The following is a 14,356-nucleotide window of genomic DNA, read 5'->3' on the forward strand; positions in this document are numbered from 1 at the left end:
ATTAGCCAACGTATCTGATTAATTCTACCTGTCATGCAGCAACATTTCGACCTCATCACATTTGTAAAAATAAATAAATAAACAAAAAGATTCTCCTTACTTGTTCCCTTTTTAATTGCTTCATGTAAGAGCAGTAACGTGCTTAACTCCCAGGAAAACATAATCGCCATTATTTAATAATAATAATAATAATAATAATAATAATAATAATAATAATGATAGGGAGACACTCACCTTGACTTTATTATATAATCATTATTATCGTCATTATTTAACTATTGGTATGAGTGGCATCAGGGTAAAGGTGGGATTAGTTTTAATAGACTTTATTATCTATTTATCCTCCCCCCCATCCTTGCATCCTTTTTCTCCTCAACTCCCCACCAGCACCCCCTTAAAAAAGCTCAGTGAAGCCAAATTTAAAAAAAAAGGACAAGACTAATGTGTATTGTTATATATTTAAGTTATGTGACAAAGAAGACCTTAATCTATCATCTGTTTTTTTTTTTTTTTTTTTTTTTTAAAAAGATACATTTTAAAGAAAATATGAAGAACAATCAATTTTTGGGAGAAATGTTGCTACATAACAGGAATGGCTATTATAATTATTAATGTTATTTTTATTAGCCGTAGTAAAGCTGAAAGTTGTGTAAATCTTTTTTTTAAATTTGAAAGTTATAACGGAAACACTTTTTAATTTGTTCTGACCGCGTGTTATAGTATTCTGGGAAATGTAGTTCAATCGGTCTTCTCTGGCTGCGGCGCTCTAACTCGTCTTCTTCTTCTTCTTCTTCGCCTCCCGGAGACTCGCGCGTGAGGGGGGCGTGTTCGTTGAACTGCAGCAGCTTCCGCTCTCTGGCGTCACACATGTAGCACAACATGGCCCCTGCAAGCCGGGCTGTTGTTGTGGTAGCGCTCTCATTGCTCTACCTGTGTCGGGCAATCTTCTCCTCCGAGTATTTCTCCACTCTGACTTTGTTCAACAATGAGCTCCACAAGCAGGGATGCAGCTCGCTGTCCGAGTGGGAAGAGTACGCGGCTGACTGCGGTAAAAGTCTCTCTCTTTCTCTGTTACTTTGCCACGTCCTCCCCGGTTCAACTGTCACTGTTGAACTGCTCGCGAGCTAACGTTAAGCTAATAACAACAAGCAGTGACAGCCCGGAGGAGATAACTGAGATAAGCTGTGGCTCTTTACTGCCGCGGAGGGTAAATGAGATTTAAAACCAAAGGTAAACGAAGGAGAGGAGCAGCCCGGGAGTGAGAGTGTACTGATGTGGACATAACAGGAACCAAACTTAACGAAAAACTCTCTTACAAACTGCATGTTGTAGCTTACCTCACGAGACTAACACCAAACTCCATTCAAAATATACTGAATTTTGTTTTTAACTTGCTCCACAGCAAAATTGCTTATTTAACTGAGCAAAACTAAAATGTTTTTGTGATGGTACTTAGCTTCTGTTCAATTCTGCTTACAACTGATGCACCCAGCTGTCAAGCTTTTATTTCAAACCTCAGCTTTTGGGACACACTGTCCCCACTGTGAATGGATGGATAAGACATTTTACTGTTACAGCTGCTTAGAGCAAAAAAGACAATTATAGGGCAACAAAATGTACAGTAATGATTAAAAAGCTATACAACACTTACAGACAGTAACTTAAATTAAAAATGGGAGGATTTGACTGTATTTCTATATACATATGTGAGGTGGACACAGTGCACATAGCTCCAAATTAAATACAAATTAAACTCAAAAGTTGTACTGCAGTCCAGGGTGAATTTGTTTATTCAAGTGCATCAGGGGGAAGTGTGAGGCTTCACCTCCTGACACAGCAGGGACTGGTTGTACAGGGAGGTGGCATGGTGTTTCAGTGGTGGAGGACTAATAGTAGTGGCAGGTGAACTGGTCATATAAGCTGACACTCTGCTGCTTGACTCAATGCACGTGTCATGAAGTGACGAGATATTCTGAGTGACAAACTTGACACGTTGTGAGTCACTTGAGGTCATTTCAGCATGGACTTGTGACCCACCACTTGGGAACCACTGCTCTATAGGATGATCAAAATGCTTTTTAAATGCTCAAACACTGTAATGAAAGCACTGGACAGGGCCAGGACAAAGAGTCCAACAGCATTTGAATCAAATCAATTAGCTATTGTTAGCGCAGAACTAGGTGGAGTCCCTCAAACAACATTGCTGACATGCCATGAGTGGTGTCAGCTCTGCTTCACATCTCGGGCATTTCTTCTTGGACATATAGGGCGGTTTAAATGTAACTTGAAATACTTAGCAGGATGGGAATCTGTGAAAATTTTAAATGAGAAATGTATTCACATATGCATAATGGTCACATAGATATTAACCATTGTGCTTTATAATAAATGCTCAGAATATTTGTCTTTTCAGAGTCCTCAATTTTACAGTTGGAGGACCCAGACTGTGAGGAGGGAAGCAACCCGCCCTGCGAGTCAGTCTTCTCACTTAACGCAGAGAAGATCCTGGTGAGACCTCACACTTACACACACACACACACACACACACACACACACACACACACTTATCAGATCGAGAACAGCCACGGTCTGTAACTGTTTCCTTTAGAAAAAAAAAAGTTGTGGTCTCTAGTCGAGTCTTAGCAGCTTTCTTGTTTTTCTAAAACAGCACAACACGGCGCTATGTGCTAAATATCTGCGTGGCATGTTGTGAATCAATTATCAATTGAGAAACCCTGCATTATCTTTCTGCTGTTGCTTTTTCATGATTAATTTATTGATGAAACATCACACTGTGGTCATGTTTTAGCAAGATACACGTCTTGATTTGTGGTTTGACATTTTGAGCCAAAATGAGTGACAGTTATGACTCACAGAGTCTCTTTGATACTGAAAAACATAAAATAACTTACAGAAAAACAGCAAGAGACTTACTGCGTGTTTATTAAAAAAATAAATAAGCATATTGATTTCGTACCAAGCTAAAAAGAATCAACAACCTCTTCTTCTTGAGAGTTTTAAATCTGTTGCACATATAACATCCAACAGTAACCTCTTTAAAGTGCCTGTTTAAGGCGGGAATGTTCCGCTGTTATTTCGCCTCACTGTTCTAAATAAAAGCCGCAGAGCAGAGGTAGTAAAAACGTTTACTCAACGACTGTGTAAAAGGGATAGCTTGCAGGATGGGACAAGTGTGACATTGTGATGACATGTTTAAAAGTGGCTAGTAGCAGTTAGCAGCTAACTCAAAGAAAAAAACAACAACTGAAAATGTCTTCCAATCGGGGAGACAATGAGGTCCGGGGGCTCCTTACCCTTTGAGCAGAGGACGAGATCAACTGCCATATAACAGGGACTGTAAATGAGTGTTATTGCCATGTTATGTCATTGTTATTAGCCCCTTTTACACTGCCAGATTTTCCACAAATGTTGGGCCGTTTTGCAGGCAAGCTGCGAGCGTTAGACACACAGAGCCGGATTGGCGAGTTGATCCGAGGTGCCCAATTTTCCGCCTTGTAGGGTAGACATATTGGCGGAACCCATTTAGTTTAAACAGACCAAGGCGGCCTTCCGCAACGGGAGGGGCTGTTGAAGACTTGTGGGAGGAGCTGTTGATGACGCCGCATGTGCGACCCACTGGCGGTGGATAAACAGGAAACAGCTGATAGCAGGAATTAGCGAGCAGCTAGTAGCAAGAGGGAAACACAAACCTGACTGACACTGTAAAGATGAGCAACTGGGGAGACAAGGGATTGCGCCCCCTCCTTGTCCTCGCAAACAGAGAGGCCATTAACTGTCAAATGACGGGGACAGTGAAAAATGGGCCAACTTAGATAAAGCACAGAGCTCCCAAACGTCTGACCAGCCGCGGCTTCCCTCCCACGTCACTGTTTACGTCACATGCTGAGCTACACTTTTTGTGGCCCCCATTGCCCCAAAAAAGGTGCATTCTGTATAAACAAAAGTAGGTAGGCGGCATTTTGCTGCACTCCCCGATTTTGTTTCTGCCAATGCTGAAAAAAGACTGATTGGGCTTTCCTGCAAATTTGCACAATTCCTATCTAAAAAGGGCTATTGGCTGATGCTCTTTGTAAGTTGTGTCAGACTTCTCCAGTTTTCTAGCATGCCAGATATCCAGTCCCAGTCGCAGACGAGGGGGCGACTTGCTCGTAGGCCTGTTCACACATGAGGACTTGTCGTGGCAGACGATCTGCCGACTCACCTCCGACCCAAGGTGGCTCTCAAGATTCTCTGCGACGTCAAAATCGGGATGAAAATCTTGTAATGGGAACTAGGCTTTTCATGTCACACTAGTCACGCCTCTTTTGCCTCTGTAATGGAGTCATGCTGTCTAAAATCACACACTGGAGCAATGTTATGCTGGCGTCCTTTTGTTCTGTATAAAAAGGAAAAGCTTGAGTAATGAAAGGTCTTTGTTTGCGGCCCTGTCGCAGGATCACTGTGTGAAAAGGGTTAAAGATGTCAGAGTGTACTGACCACACCCTGACTACACATTTGCATCACTGCTGCAAGGTGAGAGGCTCTGGAGGTCATCAGGGTGAAGACTCTGAGCTTGTGTTTCAAATTCAGACCACTACAGCCTGACAAGTGGAAAGAAAAACTGGAATACATACATCTGAGCGTTCAAGAAAATATCTGCCTCGGAGGGTAGAGACGAGAGAAACAGACCTCCACCTTTTGACCACACGCCAGCAGCGACTGAGTTTGTCATTTCGACGATGCTGCTTCTGTTCCTTGTTATGCGAGGCAATCCGATGGTATGAATGTAGCAAGCATTTGTCTTGTCAGTTGTCTTGTTGCTGTTTTGGAAGCCCAGAATGCTGCCACAGCAACATTTGCATGCTGTCAAATTTGCATCCCGTAATGGTGCTTGTCACGCTGCCTTTCTCCATTCGGGATTACACGGTAAACACAATGTGACACATTGAGAAGGAGAGAGAAATATAGCCCATTGATGCGACACACAGAATATTTATTGCAACACAAGAAGTGGCTTTGCAGTGGTGAATGTCCTTGACATTTGAAAGGATTGTATACTCTGTTCTCAGGGGATTAATTTCTCAGTGTAACCTTGAGAGATGCTGGAAAGCTAAATTAGAAATCCCTTTTAACTTGCCAAAAAATTTCTTGATAAAGGTTTTAATTTACTTTTTTCAGCTTTATGAATGAATTTAATTTGCTTTTCTTATGTAGAAAAGTGTTTTTAACTTTTCCACCTTTGAGACTCACAGTGTTATTCTGTGTTTCTGTAACTGCCTTCACACAGGAAACCTTTGCTCTATTTTTTTTTTTTTTTTTTTTTTACAAGCTTTGCGTGTCAAATCTGTCTCTTGATGTGTGTAGGTTGTTTGTTTTTTTTAACCTATATGTGTTGTTGACCTTGTCTTGTTTCCATCTCTCACAGAACCAGGCCAAGTTGTTTATAGAGCAGAAAAAAATCCCCTTCCCTGTAGATAACCACAACACAAACGAAGAATTCGGTAAGTTTGCATGTTGTTCTAAATACTAAAAACTTTATTTATGCTAAATGGATTGACATGATTTTTCCGTGACGTTTTCACAGTTATTCACCACCATTTGTTCTGTCGTTGCAGCTATAGGCTACGTTCTGATAGGCAACGGCCTTTATGATGAAGCCATCAAACACTTCTCACTCTTATTACAGGTGTGTTTGCAGCTGGAGTAGCAGATAATTCACTCTTAATACGTGTTTTAGTATTCAAGCACTTTGATATATTGTCACCTGCTACATCTCTTCAACCTAGAATCAAAACACAACTTCTTTTCTTTGTGTTGAAGCCAAAAATATTTTCCTGATGGGTTATGTCTTTGATTAAAGGGCGACCCAGAGCTGGTCAGCGCCATCTATGGGAGAGGGATAGCTTATGGAAAGAAAAGTCTACAGGTGAGTGATAGACGTGGAATACAGCTGCTCTGTTTGGCCTTAATTACACACCAGTTTCCCTCTTTATATTTTTATTCTGTGTTTATTTTCTTTTATTTCCCTCTGTTTGGGAATTGACCCTTTGCTAAGCCCCGCCCCTTTGTGTTGGACCGACAAGCTGTCGGAGTAAGCATGGAGTCCACACTGTAACTAACTGCACTCCCTGAAGAAATATCATCATATTCTTGGACAAATGAAAGAGTGATTCCAGAGAGAAGCAGACAGAGGGCTCTACAATCTGTGTTTGAAGGATATATCCAGGATGTCAAACTGACTCAGCAGCAACAACAGGTTAAAAAGACAAAGATAGTTAGAAGCTAAAGCTGAACTGTAGGCTACGGATCACAGTGTACCACCACATCACTGCTGATCACCACAGAAGACAATGAATATAAAGGGAAACTTTACTGATATTGAACCAGCTGTGTGGCATCGCAGTGTGTGCAGATGAATGGTGTTTGGATTCACCCCCGTGCTGCTGCCAGCACCTGGACCTCTGCCGCTGGACGGGCAGGAATCTCCTGGGGAAGTCAAACAATGTTCATCTGTGCACACTGTGATGACACACAGCTGGTTGAATATCAGCTAAGTTTCCCTGCTTCCCTTCACTGGTTCGGTCGGGTCGGTCTTTATTCACTGTTATAATCGTTAAAAAAGCAAAAGCAGCATGTGTATACATTCAGTAGGTTATATCTTCAGTAGCTAGCTAGCTAACCCTACACTTTTCAGGGTTTGATCTTGGTTGTGTAACAGGGAAATCTTTGCATTAGAGTCGATGGAGCACAGCTCTGTTGTTGTCGGACCCTGGTCATTAAATTGTCATCAGTTCAGAGCATTTAAAAACCAAATAATCAGGTTACGGCTAAAATTAAAATATGCGTGCCCCAAACTACTGATTGAGGCAGCGGTAGACCAGCAGCTCCTGTGTCAAGTGAGGTAAAATTACTGTTTTTGTTAGTGGAGTCTGGCTTTGAAGAGAGCATCAGTAAGTTCCACTTTCCATTCAGTTGCCTGTTAGGCTTTGGGATGGCTTGGGAGGCTTGGATAATACTGCACGAGTTGTTTGAGAGCTTCTAAACGGATGTTTTGAGATAGTTTTGCTGTTGTTAAACGCGGACACCCTTTAAACAGTATTCGCCATTTTTTGGATTCCTCGTTCGCTGTGAAGACGTGAGAAAAACGAAGTTTTCTTCACAGCTTTAATGTAACACAGGTGCCCAGTTGATATAAAAATGGTCATTTAGGTTTTCCTTTAAGTTATCATTATTGCTTACATTAAGATATGAAGGGTTTCTTTGCAAAATAAAAAGCTTGGGAGAAATGTTGCTGCTCAAATATTTATGATATGAGAAACAATCACCATTCAGAACTGTGCAGTAGCTGGAGTCAAGGTCTGCAGATTATTCACTGCAGATGACTCATACTTTACATTATAAGTCACAAAATGCTCTGTGTTTTCCCCAGTGACCAACTTCCTTTATTTGCATCTTAGTTTAATTGGTATATTGCTGTTCACGTTTAGTTTTGTGCCAAATTGTTCCCGAAATTTAATTTAAAACAATAGCACACACTGGTGTTTGGCAGCACAGGGAGTTGTTGTCTCTATGCATTTTTTGGATGCCTTCAGTTTTGTTTGTCTCAAAAGTAAGAGGCGTCCTGGATTTTTGGTGACAGCAGCAGTTTCAGGTGAACGCAGAATGACTCAGTGTGTCATTCAATGAATGCAAATTCAATCTGCCAGGACTCTGCGGTTATGAGAGGGTGCCCTGCAGGAAAAACTCTGGACAGCAGTTTTTTGTGTGTGTGTGTGACTCTGCTTCCAGTTTTGTTCACTATATATTAAGGTTTATGTCAACAAAATGTAACTGCCTCCCCTTCCTGTGTGTCCATGCCAGGACATAAAGAATGCTGACTTGGCATTGTATGAGCTCAACAGAGTCATCACCCTGGAGCCTAACTGGCCAGAGGTCTACGAGCAGAGAGCAGAGGTGAGGCCCGATCCTGGATAGAGAGTGGTGAAAAGAGGGAGTAACTCGTTTGTATGGTTTGACCTCTGAAGCTCTTTCAGAAGTATGAAAAAGTAGGTTTTTAGAGGAGATTTCAAATACTTAGACACTGCACCCATTGGCAATAACAAAAATAATTTAGCTGATTACATTTTGATGCTAGTCTGATCAGCGAAGCATCACTAGCTTATTGATGCGATGCGATTTGCACAGCTTATTTCTGCTGCAGTCAGCTGTAGTTTGGCTAAAAAGAAGGAAACACAGCATGTTATTATTAAACATATTCCTAGATTGCATACAGACGTGAAAGAAGAACAGAAGGAGGCAGACACAGTCGAAGGTGGTGTATGAGATGTTCAATTGCAATATGGCATATCAGTGTAGCTTAAAATTGGAGAAACTCAATAAGCTGTGAAATGTATCAGTGTTAATTTAACCATGTGCCCAGGAGCAGAAGACACAATAAAGAGTGTACAGAAAAATACACATTGTTATGAAGTATAAATACAGTTGTCAAGTAACGTACACTGTGTAGTTGTGCTCAGCCAGTAATCTTCAGACACACAAGCGATCCTGAAGTCACATGAGCCTATACTGAGTGTTAGGAGAATCACGCTGCCAGTTTGTAACAAGGTTTCACTCTGAGTTTTTTTTTTAATGTGCCGTTTCCTCTTTGTGAGCCGTACGCCACTTTAATACCTCTCCGGTTTAATCAGTCTGACTTGCAAGTCAAACATAAGCAGTGTTGGGCAAGTTACTGAAAATTGGTATTAAGTTACAGGTACTTCTCTCAAAAATAATTGAATTACTTGACCAATTACTGCATATAAAAGTAATAAATTACTCAGGAAAGTAACTTAAATATCTGCTTCAGTTCTCTATAAATCACAGTATATTATTTTAGTGTTGCTATGCAGCATTGTGAGACGAGATGACTGTCAAGTTTTATTTATGATTGTACCCATTATCATGATGATGTAAAGTAAGTAGCTGAACAATAAAACACAATAGATATGTTTTGATAGGTGTATTTATTGTAGCTGCCACTGGCCTCCAAATCAAGCAACACAAGTCAATTTTTAATGCTCTTGGCAGAGTAAAATGAAATAAGTATTTCTCAGACAAGTTTCTTATCACAATAGGCATAATGAAATAAGTGATAAAAGTTATTTCCAAAAGCATAAACACACAGATATTATCCTTTATATTGTAAATATTAATATTATATTAACCTCAACAGTAAGAAAATCTTTCACAGAGACAACACTTCTATAGCCTTAATTTGTCCTTGATCTCAAGGAGGGAAAAATAATGTCCGTATTTTCAGGACGGAAAGCTTACATTGCCTGAAGTGTCGGTCATTGTGTGCAGTGACAGTCTAATGCTGACTGTCTTATTGATTGACTCACGGCATTTATTATGCCTCTGTAAGGTCGTGTGACGCATACTGGGTCATGAGAAATGACCCAGTACCAAGTTGTATGGAGACTTCTCCAGTCAAACGGTACCTGCATTTGATCCTTTTTGCACACAGAACCAGCAAAAATGTCTATGTTTCTGGTTGTGCTCTGAGATAATCTCCACAAGTGTTCTTTGATTTAATGGTGCATGTGATTGGCCCACTGCCACAGCAGCTTCAACCCATGCAGTCTGTCGTGTGGTGAAGACGAGCACAATGTGTTTGATGGGGTTAGCAGGTCAACGTGCCAAGATGCCACCAAGACGTTCGAAAGTGTGGTGGCATTTTACACACAGTTAGTACTTTCATCCACATGATGGTATTGAATAACATAGGGGGAAAAAATTAATGAATGAAGTATTCTATTGGTATCAGTATAGCTTTAAGGGTACTGGTAGCTTGATGTTTATAAATGATCCCCAGCCCTAGTCCAGTGGCATCCTGAGTACTTATTTATAACTTAAAGAAACATTGTATGCAATAGTCCACCTTCCACCTTCTCTTTCCCGACCTCTGTCCCTCAAACACACAGACACACACAGAAGACAAGAGGGGCTGAATGCCACTCACCTGACCAGCACATTATCATGGTTGACGTTAGATCATAACCAGGTAAATATCTGGGGAATAAGCTGCGTTTGTCTGCGATGATCAAGACAAAAGTAACAAATAACGAGCCCATTTACATTTCAGTAACTGTAATTGCATTATTTATTAAAAAAAGTAACTTACATGTCAGGTTACCACCAAATGTAGTGGAATTACAGTCCAACACCGCACGTAAGTACACAACCCTGTCTTCATCCTAACTTAGACTGAATGTCACTTATTATTTAGTGTCATCACGTTTTTATTGGTCTCATTAAGAACACACATTAGAACAATTTAACAACATTGTGCAACCCAAAGGCCAAATCAGTCTCATTCTTTAAGATGCTATCTGTTATTTTTTAAAACAATAATGTTTACATTTACTCTGAAAGTGTTCACCCCACCTTTTCCTGCAGAACAACAGTCAACCTCTATAAGAGGAAATCCTGCACGGCAAAAAATGACCCAGAAATAGAGGATCACGTGCAACATGTTTACACCTTTTTCTGGTTTCTTTTGCTGTGCATCAGTCTGAATTTCTAAAAGAAAACACAAAAACAAAACTTATTTTCAGCTGATTTGATCATTGATCATTTTTCTAAGTGGCAGGAAAAGCAGTGTTGTAGCAAATAAAATAATAAGAAGAACCACATAAAAAGACATGATTTTCAGGATTTTTAGTTATTGAACATATTCTTAGGCTTTATCTTTCTATTTTTGTGCTTGTGTATATGTAGATCCTGTCTCCTCTGGGTCGTATCAGTGAAGCCCTGAGCGATCTGACCAAAGCCATCCAGCTGCAGCCCTCAGCCCGTCTCTACAGACACAGAGGAACACTGCTCTTCATTTCAGAGGTTTGATTATCAAATGTTCTGCTCATACACGCCTTTTAATGCATCTGTGTGCTGATCTGTGCTTTGCTTTCTCACCAGGACTATGTGGCAGCTATGGAAGACTTCCAACAGTCTTTAGAGCTGAAGAAGAATCAACCTATCGCCATGCTGTATAAAGGCCTCACCTTCTTCCACAGAGGCATGCTCAAGGTAACCAGCTCACTGGCACCTAATATTTAGTCTGTTTTTTATTCATTTTGTATAGCCATATAAACAGTGAAGTAGGAATATTGTCTTTTTGGCGTAAGGACAAAACCAGAAATAATTTGTGCATGTAAATATTGTCATTTAAAATATGCTTACAACATGCAGAATTTAGGCATGAGTGAAAGCTCGCTTTAGAATTTACATGCATGTAATAACATATGAGCAGCTGCAGAGTAGTAGTAGAGTAATCTGCTGTGTGGTGGTTGATTTTAAGTTTTCAGAGGTGACCACATCAGACTGAGTGTTCTGAGCGGACTTCTCATCAGAGAGAGGTTGCTTTGTTTCACACAAGAGTTTCCTGTGTCTGTGTGCTGTGGAGGCAGTCGGCCTAATGTCATAAGAGACCTCAAAAACCCTTCAGGGTGTCATTTCACACATTAAAGGCTCTACTTTAGACGTGCAGTGCTCTTGTTAAGTAGACTGATGACAAAGGAGAGGGTTCCCTGAGTGCTGGGTATGCCAGCTAAATGGTTGACTGCTTATCTTTGTCTGTGTGGTGATTGATTTGATGAAAAATACTTTTTTTAGTCACTGCAGCAGCTCAGAAAAATCAAAAGCAATTACTCTATTCACTGAAAGGAAAGGAAAAATTCTGAATGTCTCTAATTCTGGCTTTAAAAGATGAAACCCCTCGGTAAAAGATCTTAAGGAGGACCTGTCAGGTGTATACTTGTATTTAGGGTTTCCACTAGAACATGTTTACATGCCATAGAGGTCAAAAAACACTTCAATTTCCTCACACTGTCTGTGCTGGAACACTTATATTCACCCTCTCTCTGAAACACCATTGTAGTGCCTGTCTCTTTAAGACCCCCTCCCAAAAAATCCCAGTCTGCTCTGATTGGTCAGCCTTTGCAGGTCTTCCTTCTCAGCGTCTCTGCTCCGTCACTGCCAACAACATCAGCAACTAGGATTACATGTTTCCCTGATGTTAGCATGTAGCTACATGTAGCAGTGTATTTAGCGTTAACACTTGCAATAACGTGTCTGGAGCTGAATAGAGTATTTCAAACAGTCTGCGTCCCAACCCTCACCTATGGTCATGAGCTCTGGGTAGTGACCGAAAGAATGAGATTGCAGATACAAGCAGCCGAAATGGGTGTCCTCTGTATGGTGGCAGGGCTCAGCCTTAGAGATAGGGTAAGGAGCTCGGACATTTGGAGGAGCTCGGAGTAGAGCCGCTGCTCCTTCGCGTCGAAAGGGGTCAGCTGATGTGGTTCGAGCATCTGATGAGGATGCCTCCTGGGTCCTTCCTGTTAGAGATGTTTCGGGCACGTCACACTGGTAGGAGGCCCCGGGGCAGACCCAGAACATATTGGAGGGATTACATATCTCATCTGGCCTGGGAACGCCTTGGGGTCTCCCAGGAGGAGCTGGAAAGCGTTGCTGGGGAGAGGATGTCGGGGATGCTTTGCTTGGCCTGCTGCTGGATGGATGGATGGATGGATGGATGGATGGATGAATTATTTCTACATACATTTACCTCATTATTGGAAACTTTGGCCATGTTTTAAATGAACATCCAGCATTTTATATGACAGAAAACAAGGAATAATAGGTTCAGTTTAATTTCAAGTTTTAGTATCCTTTATTCTTTTCTCAACAGCACATCCACAGTCTTTCTCACACTTCAGTGAATTTATATCAGATTAAGTCAAGTGCAGAGCAGCTGTTAAACTCTGTGGGTTTTCAGCTGCAAGGCTTGTCTGTGGTCAGGCTGCAAGGCTCCTCCAGTTCCTCTAGTCATGTGTGTATATGGGGCTTTTTGGTTGTGTGTATCACCTCGGCTCACCCCATGCTAACCAGTTTCCTGGGGGAAGCCCTGTGCAGCACTTACAGACGGCTGACAGTTGACTACAAACAACAGCAACGCTTATCAGCAACACTTATCTTATTAAAAAAAACAGCATGCAGTGCATTTAATACTGGTTGTTACTCTGATCATATGGAGTACAATGATGTAGGGTTGGACTTGAGTACTGTTTTGGTAGTGAAATCTGCTGCAGCTAGTCCTCGTGGAAACAAGGTCAACATTGCACAACCTGCTTTTTATCAGTATAAATGGTGACTGTGAGAAGGTCAAATAGTGTGAATGTGCCCTTTGTCCGCCGGCCCAGTGGGAGCCTACTTCCTTGTTCGTGTCATAGTGACATTTTTTTGTAGTTACAGTGCACATTCTTTTATACTGCTCTGTAGAAAGAGATTGCAGAGTGTCATGTCTGAGTCATACTGAGATGATGTTTGTGAACCACAGTTTGTAGATCTGGATAAATCTGATAAAAGGTCTCATCTGCTGAGTCCGAATTTTATCCACATGTCCCCTTTTGCAATTTCCCGTTGTCACTTTAAAAAGGATTTTTGTTTATTCTCCCCTCAGGAAGCCATTGAGACATTTAAAGAAGCACTGAAGTTGAAGTCTGACTTTATAGATGCCTATAAAAGCCTTGGACAGGCCTACAGGTACAGCACGTCTGATATTCACTGGTTACATGATGTCTTTTATGTCCCTTTTTTATTTAAGGAACTGAGAGTACCTGCCTTTCCCCTCTGCCTCACTAACAGCATGTCCACTGTTGCTCTCTTGGTATCTCTTCTTCCTCTTTCCAGAGAGCTGGGTGATTTTGAGTCAGCGATGGAGAGCTTCCAGAAAGCCCTCATGTTGAATCAGAACCACATCCAGTCTCTTCAGCTGCGGGGCATGATGCTGTACCACCACGGCTCGCTGCAGGAGGCCATAGGCAACTTCAAGGTAGAGGAATCCACAGTTAAATTAAACAGCATTGTCGTCCAATCCTATCTTATATATACTCAAACTACTTTTCTTCTGCATGCCAGTCATCCTTCACAGTTGCAGATAGTTATAAGGCTGCACAAATTTTGATAATATTATACTTTTTGTGGAATTAGATTCCAGTGGTAGCTGTGTAGGAGTGTTTCAGACCCGTGCCATCCAAACATTTCCAATGACTCCAGAGCTTTGTAAAGCCCAAAAGTCAATTTAAAAAAAAAAAAAAAAAAAAAGCTTCAATCCATATTTTTTGGGTGTTTAGCATTTCAAAAGCATTTTAACTGCAGTCAAAAAAGTGTTTGCTCTCCATGCAGGCATCTGTATTATCAGGGAGGATCAACAGGAATCATAGCAGCATCATAAATTACATTTATTAATTAAAAGAAGGTTATTTAGTCATTTAATTATATGAATCACTTGATTTATTTGAGGTTTTTTTATAATTTT

At 41.0% G+C, this 14,356-nt stretch overlaps 1 protein-coding gene across 2 annotated transcripts in view; it reads left to right on the plus strand.

Moving 5' to 3' along the window:
- The first annotated feature begins 749 nt into the window (after positions 1 to 749).
- ttc13 (tetratricopeptide repeat domain 13) overlaps positions 750 to 14,356 on the plus strand; it is a 34,563-nt gene continuing 20,956 nt past the window's right edge. For both annotated transcript variants that reach the window (XM_049589646.1, XM_049589647.1), the window contains exons 1-10: positions 750 to 1,048; positions 2,414 to 2,508; positions 5,426 to 5,501; positions 5,616 to 5,686; positions 5,861 to 5,926; positions 7,861 to 7,953; positions 10,759 to 10,875; positions 10,954 to 11,064; positions 13,499 to 13,581; positions 13,729 to 13,870. In XM_049589646.1, coding sequence (XP_049445603.1) covers positions 880 to 1,048; positions 2,414 to 2,508; positions 5,426 to 5,501; positions 5,616 to 5,686; positions 5,861 to 5,926; positions 7,861 to 7,953; positions 10,759 to 10,875; positions 10,954 to 11,064; positions 13,499 to 13,581; positions 13,729 to 13,870 — 1,023 coding nt within the window. In that variant the 5' untranslated portion in view covers positions 750 to 879. The remainder of the gene's footprint in view (positions 1,049 to 2,413; positions 2,509 to 5,425; positions 5,502 to 5,615; positions 5,687 to 5,860; positions 5,927 to 7,860; positions 7,954 to 10,758; positions 10,876 to 10,953; positions 11,065 to 13,498; positions 13,582 to 13,728; positions 13,871 to 14,356) is intronic.

Source organism: Epinephelus fuscoguttatus, linkage group LG11 (genome assembly GCF_011397635.1).
Source record: "Epinephelus fuscoguttatus linkage group LG11, E.fuscoguttatus.final_Chr_v1".
Classification (NCBI taxonomy): domain Eukaryota; kingdom Metazoa; phylum Chordata; class Actinopteri; order Perciformes; family Serranidae; genus Epinephelus; species Epinephelus fuscoguttatus.